Source organism: Pithys albifrons, chromosome 5 (genome assembly GCF_047495875.1).
Source record: "Pithys albifrons albifrons isolate INPA30051 chromosome 5, PitAlb_v1, whole genome shotgun sequence".
NCBI classification, from domain to species: domain Eukaryota; kingdom Metazoa; phylum Chordata; class Aves; order Passeriformes; family Thamnophilidae; genus Pithys; species Pithys albifrons.
This window is the reverse complement of record NC_092462.1, coordinates 4,206,755-4,228,052: the sequence shown is the minus strand read 5'-3', so window position 1 is coordinate 4,228,052 and position 21,298 is coordinate 4,206,755. Positions and strand designations below refer to the sequence as shown.

Sequence of the window (21,298 nt, the reverse complement as noted above, 5' to 3'; positions counted from 1 at the left end):
TGTCAACACAATTTGTTCCAGGTTCTTAGTCCCTGAGCCTGGTAATTCCTAGTGCCAAGGGTGCCACTGTCCCTGAGGCAGGCCAGGCTTGGAGGGCCCACACAGCTCTGGGAGCTCATTTGCTGCCTCTGCTTCCAAATATTTCACTTGAGTGTGATGCATTTCTTGGATTTGTCTTCAAAAACAGAGCAAGGGTTACCATGTCTGCATGTGCTGGCACGTTCTGTGGACTGAAGTTCCCTATTGGGGCCAGATTGGATGGGGCTCTGAGGGACCTGGTTTAGTGGAAGGTGTCCCTGCCCATGGCAGGGGGTTGGAACGAGAGGAGCTTTAGGGTCCCTTCCAATCCCCTCAGATCCTGTCATTGGACAAGCTGGAACCTTTGCTTTCTAAAACTTCAATGCAAAATGAGACAATGCAAAGCCCCCTTTCCATCCTGGTCCAGGTACTGCAGTGTAGAAAGTCTGGTCATGATGGAAAAAGAACAATGACCCCAAATAAAGTTGATTTTGTACCCTGAAAAATGGGCTGGGCAAATGCCAGGGAAATACCTGACTGAAACAGTTGAAAAGCTCAACATTATTTGCACACTAGAAATGTGCAGGTGCACATGACCCAAGAGGAAATAGTCTGGCAATATTGTGTGTGTCCTGCAACAGGGGTACAATCCAGATTAGCCAAAGGTTGCTTTTAAAGAGCTGCTCCTGATCTCAACAGGCTAAGAGCAAGTGGATGGGGCTAAAGGGGAGATTCGTAGATTCAGGAAGGAAGTTTTCAAAACATACCCACAAACTTCCTTAGACTGCAGTGCAGAAATGTTGTGTGGAGCAGTGAATGGTCAAACTGGGAAGGAGGAGCCATTATGAACAACAGCCTTTCCCAGCTGTGTCAGCCCCCAGAATCAAATTCTGGCATTGCTAGTGATGCTGCAAAAGCCAATATCTTAATACTTAAGGTGCAAGGAACTCTTGAAAGGATAAAAAACCATGAGTGCCTCTGATTTCAGTCCAACTGCCTGCAGAGCAGGAGGAGATAGGAAATAAATGTAAAATTCCTGAAAAGTTTTGGAGATGATACTACACCATCTAAACAAGGGAACAGCTATGAAAAGCCACCTTTTCTTCTGGAGAACATGTTTTCTTTCTAAGCTGCTTGATACTTCAGTGGCTGGCACGTTTAATTCTGAAACCCTGAAGATTTTGGTCTCATTTCTTTTTGTTTTAGAATGTGACACACTAAGTATGACACTTCATGAACTGTTCCTCGAGTGGAGGGGGTAACATACCGTGCTCATGGTAGGATGTTGCAACAAGTGCTGTAACTCCAGACAGAAACTCTTCTAATTATTTTGTTTGTCACCACACATGGATTCCTGCCATGGAATTTCATTTGGGGCACAGCAGCTTTCATGACTACATAAGAGCTTCCTTCTGAAAATACCTCTTTCTCTTACCAAGGAAGTTATGGAAATAATTCCTGACAACATTAGACTTCAAACCTGAAGGCTGTTGGACGTCCTTGTGCTTCTCCTTAGTGTTCTGTGGAGTTCTAAACACGCAGCTGGAGAGAAACATGGAAACAGTGGGTCAGTGTGTTCAGCTTCTCTATGATGCAAAGTGACAGCTTTAAGGTCAATGGCTGATTAATTTAAATGAAAAAAAAATAACAGTTACACAAGCAGTTGTCAATATCTGGTAAAAGTCACAACACCCAGTACACTGCAAAAGGAGAGAGTGGTGTCTTTTGTCCAGTGCTACAGCATCTTTTCCAACTTTTTAAACCCAGTAAGACACCCAGTAACTGCATTCTACATTGGAATAATAATGGATGATTTTTAAAAACTAAAATAGTCTTGTATACTTAACAAGCTTAAAACCAAGGCACACAAATGCACTGCAAATGGTGCTTTTAACTTCATGTAAAAGAAATCTTTTAAGGCTCAAAATGAAGGACGCCAAAACTTTTTTTTGTAATTCAGAAGAGAAAAATACTGAGGTCTTAATAAATTGTGAAACGATTTTATAATATTCATAGCCTTTGGAAAAGGTCAGACAGGGAAAGTGATGCCAGCATTTTAATCTGATATTTATTAAGACAGACTGGCATGCATTCAACAAAGTGTTCTGGTCTACAAAAATACTAAGTATGCTCAGTTATGCATATGGAAGCTTTGGAGCTGGGTCTTAATTAAAATAATTGTTGAATTTTGCTCTTATTCTTAAAACTGAAGCAGTTGCCCCAGGAAACTTATTTCCTCTCAGCTCAATTTATGTTTTTGAGATGCTAGAATTTTTATTTATATAGATTTAGATGTTCCATTTTTATTGCTTTTTACTACTAAATTGGCAGCCAGTGTCCAGGCTCTGTCAAGGTGTGAAACCTCAGTGTCTGGTTTTCATTCCCAAAATCATTCTTTCAATCAAGATTTTTTCCTTTTGTTTTTCTTGTCAAAGAGGGGGACTCCTCTAACCTACCACAGCTTTTGCTCATGTATTGACTATCATGCAGTACCATCTACATTTTTCTGCATATACCTGTGTGGTGGTGAGAATATACATCACCTTTGTAAAGTTTTTTTAATAAAGCTTTATGGTAGCAAAACTGAGACTCTGTAGATGCCAAATGCACAATGGCATCATTGTGTGCAATATGTAAGGGAACAAAACATAGATGAAGGAAGTTCCATGTTCAGCTAGATCTGGTTTGTTTTGGTTTTTTTAAATGTTGTTTTATTTTTCCCTGGATGTCTTCCCATGGACAGGCAGAAACCCAACTGATCCAAAGCAATATGTGCCTTTATGATGATCTGTTACCACTGACATGTGCTAAATAAAACTCTGGACATTTTTCACTCTTCCAACTTGGAAACCAGGAGCTTTTAATATTTCCACTATTTATACATCTGTTAATATATCTGAAGGAATACTAAGAGGAAGAGGTTATTACGCTCCAGTGGCTTAATTATTATTATTAGAATCACAATTTTAAAATGTCTATAAATATATGTTTATCACTTTTATTCCTTTTCCTTCTGTGTGCCTTCATACTTACTTTTAACTTCATAATCAGGTGCAACCAAATCCCCTTTCCAGCTACACCACTACTTCAGTTTAGAGAGCAACAGTATTTGTATGATGTGGACTGAAATCCCAACCCAAAATAATGAGCTTTCTAGAAAAAAAGTCACTGTTGGGTATTGTAGTTTTATTTCACAGGGGTGTTCAGAGTGCTGGAGTCACATTAGCAAACTGCTAACATGAAACTTTTTTCCCTGTTCAACTACACTGTGGTTTTAGTCAGAAAACAATGCCTTTGCAGGGTATGGTATAGAACCATAGAGGATGTTGATTTTTAGAGAAAATAATTTGTGATGCCTGCATTCTTTTGAAGTTGCTCAGTTTCTGGCGTTCCCTCATAAACAACCCCTGCAAGTGAAGAGTTACATGGTTTGGGGAGCGAACGTGGGTTCCCCGTACCTGCACTGTGGGAACCCCAGGATCGATCCCAGTCCGTGGGTTCCCTGTATCTGCACTGCAGGAACCCCAGGATCGATCCCAGTCCGTGGGTTCATCCAGGAACTGCAAGATCGATCCCAGGGACCTGTGGGACGCGACCCCGTTACCGCTCCCGGCCCCTCACGCGGCCGTTCCCGCTCTCCCGTTCCCTCACGCGCTCCCGGGCTCCTGACGCGCCCGTTCCCGCTCCCAGCCTCTCACGCACCTCCGGCCCCTCACGCGCCCCCGTTCCCGCTCTCCCGGCCCCTCACGCGCCCCCGTTCCCGCTCTCCCGGCCCCTCACGCGCCCCCGTTCCCGCTCTCCTGGCCCCTCACGCGCCCCCGTTCCCGCTCTCCCGGCCCCTCACGCCGTTCCCGCCACTCCCGCCCGCCCCGTCCCGCCCCGCCCCTCCGGAGCCGGGAGAGCCCCTCGGCCAGCCCCTCTTCCTGCCGCTGCTCCCGGTGGGATGGGAGTCCCCGGGAATCCTCCTCCCCTCTAGCAGGCGGCGGGCCCCGAGTTCCGTGCCAAAATGCTGGGCATGTACGTGCCGGATAGGTTCGCCCTGAAGTCGTCCCGGGTGCAGGACGGGATGGGGCTCTACACGGCCCGCAGAGTGAAGAAGGTGGGTGATGGCGGGGGAGCGGCCTGGCCCGGCCCGGCCCGGCCCGCGGGGAGAGGCTGCCACGTATGGCTGGGGAGCGGGGCGGCTTCCCCGCCCTCTGCCCCGCTCCAGCTTGGCCGGGGCCGCGCTGTGCCCTCACGGGAGGCACCGCCCGCTGTCCCCCCGCCCGGGGCTCCCCCTCGGGCGGGACAGGGCGCGGGGGCCAGCGCAGGGTTTGCTCTGTAGTGTTTGGTTCTTTTTTTGTTTATTATTTTTTTTAACTTTGTTGTGTTTCTGACACGGCGGTGAGGGCAGAGCTCCCCGGGCGGCACCGCCTCCCTCACGGTCCGCGCTCTGAGGGGCGCCCGCCGGTCCCCCCGTCCCTCCGGCTCTGGGAGCTCTGAGGGAGTTCACTCCTCATTTCGGGATAATTACCCGGGTTCGGGAGCGCTGTGATTGATGCGGGTGAACTGCACGTCTCCCGTGCCCCGGACGGGTGATGCCACTTCACACCTCATACCTAAGGGGATCGCCATCACTGAAATCCCGACGGTGGCTGTCCAGGTGGCTTGTTAGGACCCACCACGGCAAACCCAAAGCTGTACAGTCATGCATTTTGCATGTTTTGCTTTCCATCTTTATCCTGGTTTTGGCTCTGATTTTTTTCCCCTAATTTTTCAGTGGTTTCATCAGCAAGGCTTGGACACCGTGGGGTGGAGCATTTTTGAGGCGTCCCTGAGTGTTAAAGGGGGGGGGGGGGGGGATGGAAGGCGAAGAATTTTATAACATTTGGCTTAAATTTTTTCCACTGGAGTTCTGAACTTTCATTTGAAAGCTTTGGGATTCACACAGGGAAGTTGTACACTGTTAATCCCTGCACTCTGACACAGTGAAACTCATGGAAATCGGCATCCCTGGGTATACACATGTATCAAACAAGCATATACAAAATATCAATTGAAAATGTGAGGTCAGGGGCTGAGCCTCCTTCCTTTACACTCTTATGAATTGAACCATTCAGAGCAGCGTGCAATGACAAATAGAGCATTTTCTTACCTGAGTAACTCCACATCTGTTTAGAACTCTGTACAGACAAAGTATGTTGGGGCAGAGCTCTGCCAGGACATCCTAGAAATACTGCAATGTTGCAAGTGTGATGTGTATAGACTGTGTAATGCAGAAGGTAAAAGCAGAGGCAGTTGCAAGAGGATCTCTGTATTAGGAGTGTCTGGTGACAGTGCTTGTTACAGGCTTTGCCCTTCAGCAGTGAGTCCTCTGTAGCACAGGCAGTTGTGGTGTGCAAAGCCCCGATTGTAAGAACAGGCTTTGATGGGCTGACGACCCAGCTCTTGAGTTGCCTTGTGAACAGTGGTTAAAACAGCATTCCCAAAATTGGTTGGAGCCTGAGGCATGGCTGTTGGGAGAAGGGTGGATGGCGCAGCCAGGTGGTGTGTAACTCTTTTCCGTGGAAAGAAAAATCCCATCTGAAGTGCTCTCAACATGTGCTCCTGTCCCGTGATGAGGCAGAAGTGCTACACTTGATGGCTGTGATACAGAGTAGCTTAGAGCCATTACTTTCCACAGAGTTTTGGGATTGGGAAGCGTGTTGAATGTGACAATTGTGAAGTAAAAGCCTGTCTTGCTGAGTGCACCTTTTGCTCTCTGTTGTGGTCACACAACTGCTGTTGTCTGAAGTAAAACACATTTCAAATGACCTTATGATCAGAAATTACCGTACCAACTCTCCAAGTGCTAGGTAGGCCTCTGAAAATTCTGCTATTGGCAAAGTTGTGTGCTAATAATACATTCTGAACTGCTGTTGCCTGCCATCTGCTTGTGCACCTTCAGGCTTCTCATTTTTTTATTTGTAAGCATAAAAGTGGAAACTTTTTGTTTTGTTTTGTCACCTTAACAGAGATGTGATTCTTGTGTACCTTCTCTTTTCCAACTGCTGGCCTTTGACCACAGAGCACTGTATCGTGAGGCTGTTGGTGTAACCATCAGAGAGCCATTACATTTCTGTGTTCTGCTGCAACTGGAAGATCAGTCACTGCTGCTTTCTTGTGACCAACTGCTGAAAACAGCTTGTCCAGCACTGGGAGCCTGTGCCTTCATATATTGAATCATTTCCGTGGCTGACTTTAGACTGTGTCTGTGCCTCACTTTGATTGAGCAGAGAGGAAGTTGAATGTATATTGGCATGTGCCATGTTTATTAACTGGGAATAATATGTGTGTATATATCTATATATGTGTGTGTGTGTGTGTATATATATATATATATATATATATATATATATAAACAAAATGGTCTGAGAGGCTTAATGAATAATTGCACTTTTCCCTGTGGACCTTTGTGTTCCAAGGCATCAGGTTTTCTTTTCCCTCCAAATTTGAGAAGCCATAGAAAGTGCTTAGAAATCTGAATCACCTGCTGCTCATGTTACAGTTACTCTGCATTCTGAGATGGACATGGTTGATGCCTTTTGCCATTGCTTTGAGCTTCTAGAGTGTCTTAAACATACTGCAGCAGAGATTTCTTGGTTTGGGGTAGCTGGGATGGGAATGTTGTGTGGGGTTTCTTGTTCTTGAGCTGTTGCTGTGCTTCATCCCGGGGTGCTCTGGGCTTCAGTGATGGGTAAAATTAACCCTGTAAGTGCTGCACACTTGCACCTGTATTGACCTGTGTTCACCTCCATTGCTGATGAGGGAAGAAAAGGAGGAAATTTCAGTCAGAGTTTTAAAAAACAGGATTTGAAAAGCTGACAGGGGAGGAACTCTGACATAATTTATTAGAAAAACAATGAAAGGTGGTTTGGCAATCAGGAGGGACATGAAGTTTTTGCTGTCATGGCCCATGTGCGTGTCTCCATCACTGCTCTGGGCTCCAACTGCTGTCCTTTGCTGTTCTCATCTTTTCACCTTCTGCTTTGCTCTTCTTTGTAATGAAATCTTCTTTATGCACATTTAAAAATTCTCTATTCTGTTACCTTGTTCTGCACAGCCAGTTTACTTTCCTTTGTTATTACCTCTTCAGGTTTAATTTTAAATGCAAGGATTTATTTTTTTAAATTTGATTGGTTGTTCCCAAGGGGAATGATCTTGGATATTTCCCATTTCACCTTTTCCTCTCCACTCTGCCTGCAGGCAGTCTGTAAAAACTAGATATGTAGCAGGCTGTTTCTGGGAACATGGAATGTGCCTGGGGGAAGGCAAGTGTGGACAAGATCAATACTTTTATTAACAAAAATATTCTTATTTTTTAAAGAAATCCTAAGTTGCTTTTCAATAAGTAGTTATAAACTCTAATACTTAGAATTATATAGTACTTTTGGATGTGGATGCTGCCTAAGGGAATCTGCATTCCAGGTTGTAGGGCTTGTCACTGCCAGTAAGGACAAGGCAGAGTGTGTAGTGTGACATCTGTGAAGGCAAGAACTCCAATACCAAATCCTTTTGGAAGAACATATCAATGGATGCTTTCACAGCCTGTGTTATGACCAGCAGCTGGTACAACATTTTAATTTTGTTTATGGAGGCTCGAATTAATTCACAGACACATGCAGAATTCCCTCCATTTCTAAACCAATCTCTCTGTATGATCAAACCTTCAGTTCTTCAGTGTTTTCATTTGTGGCACTTCAAAAAGCAGCACTGCAAATAATCTCACTGGTAAATCTCATGCAAACTTTGTGCATGCCAAAGGCTGTGTTTTGGTTGGGTGTCTGTTGCAAGGTGCTTCCTGAACATTTTATAAGAAATGTAAGACCTTTGACTTGGAAATTTCAGCCTTATTTAAGATAAAGAAAAATGCTGTTTCTCAAAGGGGAAAGAAGCATGTAGAGGAAAGGTATGGACTTATGAGATTCTCCAGGCTAGAGAAAGAATGGGAATGAGCTTCAAGTTGAGGCCTCAAGAATGTGCACCTTCTTGGCATGTAGTAGGACAATAAAGGAAAACTGCCGGTTTCTGTTTGAAGCTGAAGATTGTTCCTCTGCTGGAGCTTGGTAGGTCACTTACTTTCTTCTTTTTTCCCTTACTGATTATTTTTATTTTATAATTATTCCTTAGGGTGAAAAATTTGGCCCCTTTGCAGGGGAGAAGCGACTGCCCCAGGAACTGGATGAGAACACAGACTGCAGGCTCATGTGGGAAGTGAGTAGAGTGACATCATCACACCTGGCAAACACTGTTCTCAGAATTAACTTTTTCTGTAACAAATTCCTTCCCTTCCTTCCTGCCCCCCTCCTTCCTTCCTGCCCCGCTCCTTCCTTCCTGCCCCGCTCCTTCCTTCCTGCCCCCTTCCTTCCTTCCTGCCCCCTCCTTCCTTCCTGCCCCCTCCTTCCTTCCTGCCCCCTCCTTCCTTCCTGCCCCTTCCTTCCTTCCTGCCCCTTTCTTTCTTCCTGCCCCTTTCTTTCTTCCTGCCCCTTCCTTTCTTCCTGCCCCTTTCCTTCCTTCCTGCCCCTTTCCTTCCTTCCTGCCCCTTTCCTTCCTTCCTGCCCCCCTCCTTCCTTCCTGCCCCCCTCCTTCCTTCCTGCCCCCCTCCTTCCTTCCTGCCCCCCTCCTTCCTTCCTGCCCGGCTCCTTCCTTCCTGCCCGGCTCCTTCCTTCCTGCCCGGCTCCTTCCTTCCTGCCCCGCTCCTTCCTTCCTGCCCCTTCCTTTCTTCCTGCCCCTTTCCTTCCTTCCTGCCCCTTTCCTTCCTTCCTGCCCCTTTCCTTCCTTCCTCCCCCCTTCTTTCTTTCCTCCCCCCTTCTTTCTTTCCTCCCCCCTTCTTTCTTTCCTCCCCCCTTCTTTCTTTCCTGCCCCCCTCCTTTCTCCCTCTCTCCCTCTGTAGTGAGATTTTGTACTTTGAAATGATGCTGTTTGGGTGGAGGGGGGAGTTGACGCCTTTAAAACTATGAAGAAATAGAAAGTGTGGAAAAAATACCAAGTCAATCAAAATAAAACTATAACAACATTGTGAAAAAATATTAAAAATTGTGAAAATAATTTTAAAAATTAAAATAATTTCAATAGAGGAAGTTGTAAGTTACTGAGGTACTGATTTATGCTGATCAACAGGTGTCAGCTCAAGGCTTCCCTCAGCTGTATGTAAGACATTTCCTGGTGTGACAATTGTGCTGGGGTTTGGCAAATGTAAGTGCAGGTTTTGAGCTGTAGCAACTTTTAATGCAGTGAGTAGCGGGGAGATTTTTAACACAATAAAACCCCAGTGCTGTGGGCAGCCAGCTGAAGGCATAATGAGTTTCAGGGCTCTTCTTTTTTATGTGTGTTACTCAGGAACAGTCATTTACACAGTAGTTCTTGTAATTGGGTCCATAATGCCCTCAAGGTCCTGTCACACCTATTTGCCTGAAGTAAATAATTTGTTTACCCCTGGAGGAGATTACACTGACTGAAAAATACTTGAAATATGTTTCCAGCTTGTTATAAGCACCTTTTTGTTGCTTCTGTTGTGCCTTTGTAATCTTTCTTTTCCTGCTGTAGTTCTTGGAGCAGAATTTCTTTATTTTTTTCTTCAGCCAAACATTTTCTATTGAATACATATTTAGTCCCCTTTTACTCTGAGAAGAGGACTGATGATTTACCTTTTCCTCTTCCTGTGGGTAGAGGTGGAAGTATGACTGTTATTTTTATGTTGTGTGGCACTGTCCAAAAAAACTTAGGTTTGACATGTGGCTTAAAGCCCTCTCAGTGCATTTACCACAAACTACATGTTCATCTGAGAAATCTCTGGCATTGACACCCCTGAGCAGCTTAAAAAGAGAGCACAGTGTTGATACAGCCCTAGCAGAGCTAAAACAGGTGCTGTACACTGGAACCATCAGCAGTGAGAGAATGCTGAAAGCCCATCTTATTAAACCCAAACTCACTATGAATGCAGTGAGAGGCAAAATATCCCTAATGAGTGTTAACTCCAGGATGTGAATCCCTGTTTTCACCCTTTCCCTTTCTTTTGTCTATCTTAATCTAGGGATGTGCCAAAATACCCTTTTTGACCAGAGGAAGAGAAGAGATGTGGGCAGTTTGTTCCTCTTTGTGTGCTCAGAGCAACTGTTTTCATCTTGTTTGTTCTCAGCTGAAAAAACCCATCACAATGTGCTTTTATTGCAGGTGTCTACTGAGGACAGAACATGTTGGTGTGCTCTGGCCCACTTGTCTCTTCCTGATGTTCCTGCAGTTCATATTAAATCAGTAAAGTTCTTGAGCCAGAACAAGGTTTTCAGAGGATGGTGGCTGGATTATAGCGATGAGAAGGTGTTTAAGCTTGTTGGAAAGCTGTGTGATTTTCCAGACTCCTCACTGCTGATGCTTAAATGAGATTTATCTGTTTCTATGAGGCAGAAAATAAAAGGCAAATAAATGTATTTACTGATGACACTGATATGACCCCATCAACAGCAAACCAGAAAAATGAGCTTTTTATGACTGTTCTAAAATCATCTCAAAATACCCTACCATAACCTGGTTTCAAGAGCCTTGAAAAGATTCCTGCATACCAAATTTTATGACTTCCTGACTGTTTTAACCCAAGTTGTTCATGTTTACTGAGGTTGGTCTGAACGTGAGCTTTATAATATAATTTAAATCATTCTGGGAGTAGTCTGAAGTTGAAAACTGAGACCAGGAATGCAGAAAGTAAGATGCTGAACAGTGCAAGTAGATGGTTATTCCAGGGCCTGTGGGAGGCACGCACAGAAACTGGCCAAGTCTGTGTGTAGTCAGCTGTAACAAAGGTATTAAAAATAATTAATCTGAAGACTGTTGGATGAAGGCACAATAATGCCTGACTTCACAGTCTGTTGGCATTCAAAAAAATGTGTTCTCAGAGAGGACACCTTTAGAAAGAAGGCTGAGTAGGAGAGGCTTTTTGTAAGTCAAATAATTCAGCATTAGTGAAACATTTTGTTTCTTGGGATCTTGGCTTCAGTTTTTTGGAGTGTTCTTCTGTGAGGGAGTTTACCACATGCAATTCTAGTTGTGTAGAGTGCTCTGTGATGTGGTCTGTTTGGATGAGGTTATTCCTTTTTCTCTGGGACCAGCATTGTGAGTTGCCATCTTCAAGACATCATGTTGAGACAGAATTGCACACATTGTGTTTTCTTTGGTCTTTGGGCCTCAAAAAATTTATTGAGCCCAGTGATTTTGTGAAATAAAGTTCTGAAGATGTTAGAGTTTGTCTTTCAATTAAATCTAGCAGAATGCCATTGCTGTGCCTTAACTTGCATAGTTTTGAAGAAATCAAGGGTTTATACTTGCTCATTCAGCAGATTCCAGAGGAGTGGGGTGGGTGGGAAGCATCCTTGATCTGACTGTTATCTTTGTAAAGAGCTACAGGCTGGATTGTTTTATTTATATGTGGTGTAAAAGGGGAAAAAAACCCCCAAATTTGTGGTAACCACGTAGTTAGGAGTGATAAAGAGCCAAGAGAACATCCAAATGGCTTTGTACTTTGAGAAATCAGGCATTGGAATGGGCTGCCCAGAGAGGGGGTGGATTCCCCATCCCTGGAGGTTTTTAACCTGAGCTTGGCCGTGGCACTGAGTGCCATGATCTGGTAAAGGGCCTGGAGTTGGACCAGGGGTTGCACTTGATGATCTCAGAGGTCTTTTCCAACCCAATTGATTCTAAGATTCCTTACTGTTAAAAACACACCTCTGTGTTATCCCTCAGCTCCTGTGTTGTTATTTCTCAGGCTGTTGTGCTGGTGAAGGACACAGCCAGGTGCTGGGGATGGATTTAGACTTTAGTTCTTACTCTTACCATCCCACTAACACCTTAATTAAACACTGCTTTGTGTGTGACTATTAGTACACTTGGCATAGCAGTTTTAAATTTTGTGTATTTGCTGGGACAGCAAGTGCTTAAAGGCAAGAAGGAAATAATCTCTAGGTATTCAAAGTTCACTCAAGTTTTTGCTCTGGAGCCTCAGGTGTCCCTTTGCAAAGAAAAGGTATCTGTTCCATTTCTTCATTATCCCTAACCATGAAAGTGGCATTCATTCCCCTGCTATTGGATTGTGGCAAGCAAATACTTCTGGTGCTGACTTTGGCAAATGTTAAAACAGGGGGGGCTGGAAAGACTCAGTCCTTCTCTTCTCCAAGTACTGTGACATGCCATGGAGAAATGTTGGTCAGGGTTGGATGGAACATAATATGCCATGTAATGCTGAATGTTACATATTTCAGGCTTGGCTTCTGTCCGCCTGCCAAGATCGTGTTTTCTTCATTGTTATGTTAAACCCAAGAAGAAAAGAAATCAGTCTTGCAGTGGGAGTTAATGTTTGTGTTTGTATAAGAAAATGAAATGATCTAATGTTTCTACTACTTAACTCTCATCCTTTGCGGTGACAGTTGGGTTTGGTTAAATAACCCTCCCTGAAAAGTGGTGAAGGCAACACAAAATCTGCTCTTGGCAGCTTTATATCAGAGCTGCAATGTTTAGGATTGAGGTATGACAAGTCAAGCACTTGAAACTTGGTGTGTTTTAGTGGCATTTTTCTTTTTTTGCCATTTTTTCTTTTCCTTTTTTTAAATTTCTTTGATATCTTGCCTGTCAAGTGTGGGTTTGGCATACAAAGGCATTTGCATACAAGACATAAACTCAAATTATGTCCAGAGTTTCATGATAAAATAAGTCTAGATTTGATGAGTTCTGTGTTTGCCCTCAAGATGAATGTAATATTATAAATCTAGTTCTTAGCCATGCAGTCTTTATTTTTCTATATGAAAATTACCCTCCCAGTCATTGTTCCTCAGTATTTACATGTGAAATTGTTGGCTTTTAACATTTTTGTGCAAATCTTTGTTGAATTTTCAAAAATGCTTTTGTGGTTTTTCATTTCTGAACTTACACACGAATCAGACATTGGTGCACTATCTCAGCTGCAGGTTTATGTCCTGGATTTTCAGTTTTCTTAAATTAGTTCCCACTGGGATAGATAGGTGTCCAAAGTAGTTAGTAATGCTTTTATCAGTTTGTTTATTTACCTGAATTTCCATTAAAACTCGATTTAGTCATCTTTATCCATGTTAAAGGTATAATTTTGTGTTAATTTTAGTAACTTTTGGAACAGCACCTTAATCATCTTCTGGTTTTGGTGATGAGAAGAATCTCTTTCCAGAAGTGACCGAGACTTTGGCCTCACATCCTCAGCTATGGGATTTATTTAGGAAGGTGGGAAGCACGTGTTGAGAGGCTGAGGTGTTCGTGTCCTGCCCTGAACTTGGTACAGAAAACCACACACTATTTCCTTGAGGAGATCTGGGTATCATTCCAGTGAATGGGAAGTTCAACCCTGCTGTGGAAGCTCCACAGAATGTTAGAAGTGTGGGAGAGACCCTTCTGCCTCTTCTGTCTCTGACAAGGTCAGGTTGTGTCGTGCACCAGAGGGATTAAGATGCAAGTCTGTTCTCTGCACTGAGCTCTCTGATGGGGCTGAAATCAGGATGCAGAAATATTACACAACAATAAAACCCACATTTTCAGCTAATCAAAAAAATGCAAAGCAGAACACAGCACTTTTCTTTATATGATTGTTTTATGAACATAGATTTTTCCATTTATAAGTGTTTAGAAAATGGTTTCCAGAAAGCAGGCAGTGTGTTTACTGTGCTCAGCAAAGATAACCATCTGCTTACTGGCAGTGAAGTTTTGTTTTTCCCTTCTTAGCTTGCCAGGTGTGCATGGTAGAGCAACTGCAATTGCACTCATGAGCATTTTGAGGTAGCACATGTAACAGCTTGGGATGTATCTTGGAACTGTGGGAATCCCTTCACTGTGGCAGGTGGAGTCGTGCCTGTGCTGATGGACACTGGAGGCAGTTCAGGCGTTATTTAGGCCTGGAAAGGGTTTCATTCTGGAGCTTATGCAGTGACTAGGACAGGTTTTTCTGAATATCTGTATGTGTGGTTTTGTTAATTGGCTTAATTCAAAGATGTCCTGGTTGATCTTGAGATGGAACCCCCTGCGTGGCAACAGGGAATGTCAGGGATTTCATCTTACTGTGAAGGCTGAATCAGTTCAGTGACACCTTTGTGTTGATTCTCAGGAAGATAATCCTGAGGTGCTCTCGTGTCTGGTGCATCCTTTGGATATGTGTATATCTTATATATAAATATGTATATATAAACTTCAGGTGTTTTGAGAAATAAATGTGGAATTCTCTACCATGGTGCTTAAAGACCAGTTGTTCATTTAGGAAACTCACCATCCATGCAACCAGAAAGGGAGTGCTAAATGTCACCAGCCTAGTCTTTGTTAAGGACAGTGTTTTTACTGTTTTTCTTGACTTTTCGTCCTCACATCTGTGTATTTAATGCAGCATTATTTCTTTATGAGGTGAAAAAAGCAGTAGAAAATATAGAATGTTTTTAAAGGATTTATCCTTTTCCTTGTTCAATAGTTTCCTTATGTGCTAAGCCTTTGCTTTGTGTTTTACATCTTTTATGGATTGGCAGAGACTGAGAAAGCACAAGTGAGATGATTGGGTATCACTGAAGTGATTATAAATTAAATAATTTAAAAATCAACAAATGAAGAATTGATGGAAAGGTAGATGGTGTAACACAGGGTTTTTATAATGGGACATGGATTGCTTCTTTTTCCAGTTCAAGATCTGATGGAAGCCTTTACAGCACCCTCATGGTGGGCTTCTGTAACCCATCCTTTGGTAGCTAAATCACCAAGCCATTAACTTCACTTTAATTACACAAAGATGCTAATCAGCAGTGTTCACCATTTTCATGGGTTTCCTGTGGTTGGATGGGAAGGGACCTTAAAGCTCATCTTGTTCCAACCCCTTTGCCAAGGGCAGGGATGCCCCTCACTAAATCAGGTTGCTCAGGGCCACATCCAATCCAGCCTTGAACAGTCCCGGGGATGGGGCATCCATAACTTCTCTGGGAAAGCCATTGCAGTGCTCATGTCAGATAACAGTGTTCCCAGTGAACTGAAATATGTAGGTCTGACCCTTTTCACAGTGGTGTGTTTGAAAGTCAGAGAGCTTTTAAAGTTTGAAAGGTTTGGCACTTTCTCAAGATGAGTCCTTTTTAAGATATGATGTTTTCCTTTGGAAGAAGAGTAATAAATTTTGAAGACTTATTTGTTTGCAGAAACTACAGTAGGTTTGTTTTTTTTTTCTTAAATCTGAGAGCAACATGCTGTCACCAGCTATTATTGTAAGGGAACAGTGTTGTTCCTTCCTAATAATATCCTAAATGTTTAGGTAATTGGAGCAGTTGTACTGAAGGAATCTGATATTGCATCTATTAGAAACAATTACAGCAAGAATGTGGGCAATTTAAATACAAAGCCACAAAGACAATCTAATTTTGATCTGCCATAGCCAAATTCCCTCGCTTTTAGGAAATACCTGCACTGGATACTTCTTGTTGACAGATGAAAATAAAAATATGTTCATTATATAAATAAATCACTTGGAATAATCGTGTGGCTCTATGACCTTTCTGCACGGCTCTTTATCATCTGTATCAGTGGAGATTCAAGTGATTTATTATTTAAAATAAAACAAACAATTTTTTTTGGCAGTGACAAATGTATTTTTTCAGCAGTTTGTGTTTTGATGGGGAAGAATGACTTGGCTAATAGTAAGTTTTTATTTCAATTACCTTCGTTTTTTTCAGTGTAAGCTGAAAGTTTGTTACACTCACAGGAATTATTTTGCTCTGTAATGGTATCCAAAAGCTCCAGATACCTCCATCTCCATATCTTGTGTGCACAATTTTTTTTTTAATAAAGTGGCTTTTTCACTTAGAGGGCAAACCCTGAAACATGAACGTGCCCTCTAGTAAATAATTCACAGTCTTTCATCTATGTGGTACACTAATTTGTTTACTGAAATGATCTCCTAAGTGATAAACTTTCAGCCAAGCAGAGTCAGACTGACTGCTCTTCTCTGGGACTGCACACTTAAAATACTTTCAGAGACATGTATGAAATACTCAAGTGAGCTGTAAAATAGAATATATGGAATGAATCAATGCAATTAGAGTGGCCCATGATCTGAAGACAGATCTCCATCCAAGGGCAAGATGGATTTTGCCCTTGCTAAAGGCACCCATCAGGTTGTATTGGTTTCTGGCAAGATCCTAAAGAAAAAGAGGACTTGAAGGAACAAGGAGAGGGCACCAGTGATGCACTTGTCAGACTGGGAGGCCCAGCAGCCAGGCAGAACAGTTTGCTACAGGAAAGTCTAAGCAAAGAGAGGAGGAACCCAGTGGAATGGCTGGATTTGAGTTGCCTCCCTATTCTGAGGGGAAGAAATATGGTCACAGGAAAATGTGGTACTTGTTGAATGCAAGATCATAGAATCAGTTGGGTTGGAAGAGACCTCCTAGATCATCAAGTCCAACCCTTAATCCAACCCCACTTTGATTGCCAGATCATGGCACTCAGTGCCACGTCCAGTCTCAGTTTAAAAACCTCCAGGGATAGTGAATCCACCCCCTCTCTGGGCAGGCCATTCCAATGCCTGATTACTCTCTCTGTAAAGAATTACTTCCTGATATCCAACCTAAACCTCCCCTGGCAGAGCTTAAGCTCTTGCCCTCTTGTCCTACTGTTGGTTGCCTGAGGGGAGAGACCAACCCCCACCAGGCTACAACATCCCTTCAGGTAGCTGTAGAGAGTGATAAGGTCTCCCCTGAGCCTCCTCTTCTCCAGGCTAAACACCCTCAGCCTTTCCTCAGCCTCGGTGCTTTATATGATGGTGTTTGGTAAACAGCTTTAATTTAGCTTGACTTTTTTTGGAATGTTTCAGGTTCGTGGGAGCAAAGGCGAGGTGCTCTACATCCTGGACGCGAGCAATCCACGCCATTCCAACTGGCTGCGCTTTGTCCACGAGGCTCCATCGCAGGAACAGAAGAACCTGGCAGCCATCCAGGTAGATTTGGTGCATTCCTGCCATTTGCCTCCTCTTATTGATTTACCCATTTCATCTCTTTGGTCCTCATTTCTTGCAATAAAATTGTAATATCTGAGAGAAGCAGCAAACTGCTTTCCTTTTTCTATGTTTCTTTTTAGAATTGAACTCTTATGCTCAAGTATCATACCATAAATAAGATTGATAGGATGGAAGATGAAAGAAGTCCTCAGAATCTGATATTATTTGAAAGGTTTATATTAATCCACTGTGATGAAATCACACCAGATCACTGATATGAACCATTTCTCCTGATTTGAACAGTGTACATAAAAATAATTTCCAGAGTAATTAACCCACAACTGTAACAACAGTTTAATTTTCTCTCTACAGTCTAGTTAAGCTTTTGTCTGCATGTAGTTGTTTCCTTGGCATTGTGGCAACTAAACAGATAACTATATACCTGGTTGAATCAGGACTAACTATTTAGATGTTTGTTTGTGTTTTATGCTAAACCCAAGTATGGATTTAGGTGTGTGAAAAGCAGAATCATGCATTTGCCTTTTAGTGTAAAATTTCATATAAAAGTGCAAAGGTTTGAAAGGAAGCATAGTAACTAAAATATTCCAGTAGAAATAAGAGATTTGAAGGAACAAGTGATAGGATGATCATGTAGTACTTGATAATTTTTTAGTCTTTCCCATTGATCTGAACTTATCAAGTTTATTTTTGCATTTTTGTAGTTGTCATTTGCAGCACTGGTAATTAGTGCCACTGTTTTAATTACACATTATATTGAAATATACTTCTGTTTTTCTTCTAGAAAGTTTTTAATTTCACTCAATTCCCTAGTCCTTGTACAGCAGTGAATAGTTTGTCTCATCCATGAGGAGTCTGAGTGATCAGCACATGATGAATGCACAGGCAGTGACAGCAAACCACAGTCAGTGTCAGCCAGAGCAGAGTGAGGGTCACAAGAGGGAGCAGTATGAACAATCCATGTTCACTACTGAATTTCCAAAAAACCACTCAGTACAATGACCTGAACTTCTCAATAGTCATTTTAATGGACTATCCAGTGTGTACCAGAGGGTTTCTTGATAAGGAAAATGATTATTTAAATAAACAAACGGACAGAGCTGTTACACTGTATTATGTAATGTTATACCTTGCTTAGGGTGTGCTTAGTGCTTTCATGCCTCTTTAAGGGATCATTCTGGAGCTGAAGGATGGTTGAAAAAAGAGTGGCAAGAATGTTAGTCCTATAAAAGGTTTTGCAGAAAAGCATTTGGAAAAATTACAGAGAAAAATAGAGTAAACAATTGGCCTGTACAAAATGATAACAAGTATAAGGAAGGCAAATTTACAGAAACAAAAATTTGCTAAATTATCTCATAGGGGTTTCTAGTATCTCAAAGTCTATTGTAATACAGAACATTCAGTTGGAAAAATATTCTTTCACAGGGAGCTATTTCTGAAAAACACAGTGTGGCCTAAGAATACCAGAGAGATGTTGGGATTGCTTCTGTAGTTTAGCCTTGAGCTCTGTGTAGTCTCACGTTTATGTCTCTGGGGGCATCTGCCTTGCCATGCAATGCAGCACAGTAGGAATAGATCACCAGGGAAGTCTTTCCAGGATCCATCTGCTTCCTGGCTGATGACAGCCACAAACATGCTGCTCTCCCAGGAGCAGACTGAGCAGGACAGGGATATATGCCTTAAACTGTTAAGCATTTTCCATGTATGAATCAGCTTGAAAACAAGAGAAGCTTCCCTCAGTATCTTTGTGCTACATTTCCCCTTTGCTTGAGAGGGACAAGGGTCACTTTGATCCCCAGCAGCACCTCTGTAAAGGTATCTTGCTTCACCAGCTCCCCCAGGACACCTGATCACACCTTCCCTCTACTGCATGCTGGTTTTGACCTTTCCTGTGCCTGTGGTTTTGTCTCCTCCTGCCTTGGCCTCTAAGAAATCATCTCCACACACTGTTTAGCCTGGAGAAGAGGAGGCTCAGAGGTGACCTCAGCACTGTGTAGAACTACCTGAAGGGAAGTTCTGGCCAGGTGGGGGTTGGTCTTTTCTCCCAGGCACTCAGCAATAGGACAAGGGGGCACGGGCTCAAGCTCTGCCAGGGGAAATTTAAGTTGGAGATCAGAAAAAAATTCTTTCCAGAGAGAGTAATCAGGCATTGGAATGGCCTGCCCAGGGAGTTGGTGGATTCCCCATCCCTGGAGGTTTTTGACCTGAGATTGTCCGTGGCACTGAGTGCCATGATCTGGTAAAGGGACTGGAGTTGGACCAAGGGTTGGTCTTGATGATCTGGGAGGTCTTTTCCAGCCCAATCAATTCTATGATTCTGTGATCTCCTGGATAGTGGTTTCTGCCCTCACAGACATTGCCAGTATTGGTATTGCTCTGGCAAACGTGACAACCTGGAGCTGCAGGCACAGACCGGGAAAGGGAGTGGGCTTGTCTGGGGAGGTAGCAAGGGACAACTGGCACAAAAGGTAAGCTGAAGAGCTGGCTTGCTGCCAGGGAATTGGAGACAGAGGTCACTTTTAAAGGAGTGGTGTGGGCACAGAGGGAAAGTGGGTAAGGATTAAGAAGGCTGTGTTGGAGCCAGCTGATCAGGCTCTGAGGGATGTAAAAGCCTTACACTCCCTCAGGTAATAAAAGACTACATGCTGCTCCCTCCTCCTGTGTTTTAAGCTTTCAGAAATGATCTGTATGTCTTACACTTCTGAATGAAGGTGTGATGGGCTGTCAGTGACCCCGTGTTCCCTGTCAGCCTCCCCCCTTGCAAAGCACATGTGAAAGTGTGCAGTGTAGGGGAAAGCCAAGAACCTGCATGGGAGAGGTACCTGTAGTGGAGCCAAAGTGAGATAACAGGAGAACTGTATTTGCTGAGCAGGTCAGTGTAGCTTGCAGTCTAAAGGATGACAGGGAAGAGAGGGACTGAGGGAAACAAAGCTGAGTAATAAACCAGGAATTGCATGAAGGGAAGTTGTGGTGCCACCATGACCAGCACTTGGAGTTTTCTCCCAAGGCCATTGTTGCCTGCTGCAGGTGGACATTGTGAGGAAAACATCCTGGAGAGTCTAAGCAGGAGGAACAACTGCAGATGTGTTCTTGGAAACAGGAGGATTATCACAATTATTCAGAAGATTTCTTATGGTGTTTACTGTGCTTGCACACATGTAGATTCATGTGCTTCATGCATGTGCCCCTGGAGGAGGGAGAGACCTAATTCTTTTGTGGTTTCTGGAGAACTTCCCCTGATTCCACTGAAAATGCTGCCTTGAGGAGCTACTACAGTCTGGGTATACCTTGATTAATTACTGCTCTGAATAGCTGGCTATTAGCAATTGTTTGGCTGGAGAAGGCAAACAAATTATTCTTGGAGGACAAATGAGTTTAAATTGGGCTGGCACCAAAACTTCTCAATGCAAATGCAACCAAGAGCACTCAAGCATTGACAGTCCTTGGTACTTCTTTCATTATTCTTTTTACTAACCAAAAGTACACAAATTGGGAAGAACCAGGATGTTTTCAGACACAGAATTTATGTGAAATAAGCCCCAGCTGCATGTAGGGACAATGCAGACATCGTGAGGATGCAGCAGGATTGATAAGAGCTCTGTTGTTGGGGTTCATGATCCAGGTCTAAGTTAACCTGAATAATTAGTTCTGGTTGCTGTTCTCCCTGATTTACTGTGTGGTGTAAGATGTGTCACATGGCCAAACTGAAAGGTGTGCTATTTGGTTCTTCAATGAGTATGTTTGGGACTTTATTTCTGCCTGGGATATGTGGCTTTTCCTTTTTTTCTTTCAATTCTCAAAATTTTTATTTTTTTAAATTATTTTTTGCAAGCCAGAAATAGGTATGTGCTTCCCTTCATAAGGTTGTCTTGCTTTTAGAACAAGGTTGTCCTACACAGTGATGTATTGGAGGTTTACCCTAGTGGTTTTATCCTGTGTAAGTGGAGTCTGAGTGTAGAAAGGCATTTTACTTCTCCTCATGTCAAGATTTTCAGTACATGATTTGTTTTGAGTTTAGACTGCAGTAAATTAAAGGTCTCTGCAACTTACAGAGACATATGAAAACCAGCAACTTGTGGAAGTTAGTGTGGCAGACTGATAGATACCTGGGCTGCAGAATAGATCTTGGGGGAAAAATGCATACTTTGCTTTGTTTTTGAATGCTGCTCTTGAGATAAGGACAGAAAAGTGGTGCATCCTTGAAAGCTGCAGCTCTATCAGGTGTACTGAATTAAGGAAGTTTCACTGTTGTGTGACAGTATCTTGTGTAATATATAACAG

At 43.0% G+C, this 21,298-nt stretch overlaps 1 protein-coding gene across 2 annotated transcripts in view; it reads left to right on the top strand.

The window, feature by feature from the left end:
• Nucleotides 1-3,949: 3,949 nt before the first annotated feature.
• PRDM5 (PR/SET domain 5) overlaps nucleotides 3,950-21,298 on the top strand; it is a 58,859-nt gene continuing 41,510 nt past the window's right edge. For both annotated transcript variants that reach the window (XM_071555070.1, XM_071555069.1), the window contains exons 1-3: nucleotides 3,950-4,117; nucleotides 8,167-8,250; nucleotides 16,877-16,999. In XM_071555070.1, the coding sequence (XP_071411171.1) occupies nucleotides 4,025-4,117; nucleotides 8,167-8,250; nucleotides 16,877-16,999 (300 nt within the window). In that variant the 5' untranslated portion in view covers nucleotides 3,950-4,024. The remainder of the gene's footprint in view (nucleotides 4,118-8,166; nucleotides 8,251-16,876; nucleotides 17,000-21,298) is intronic.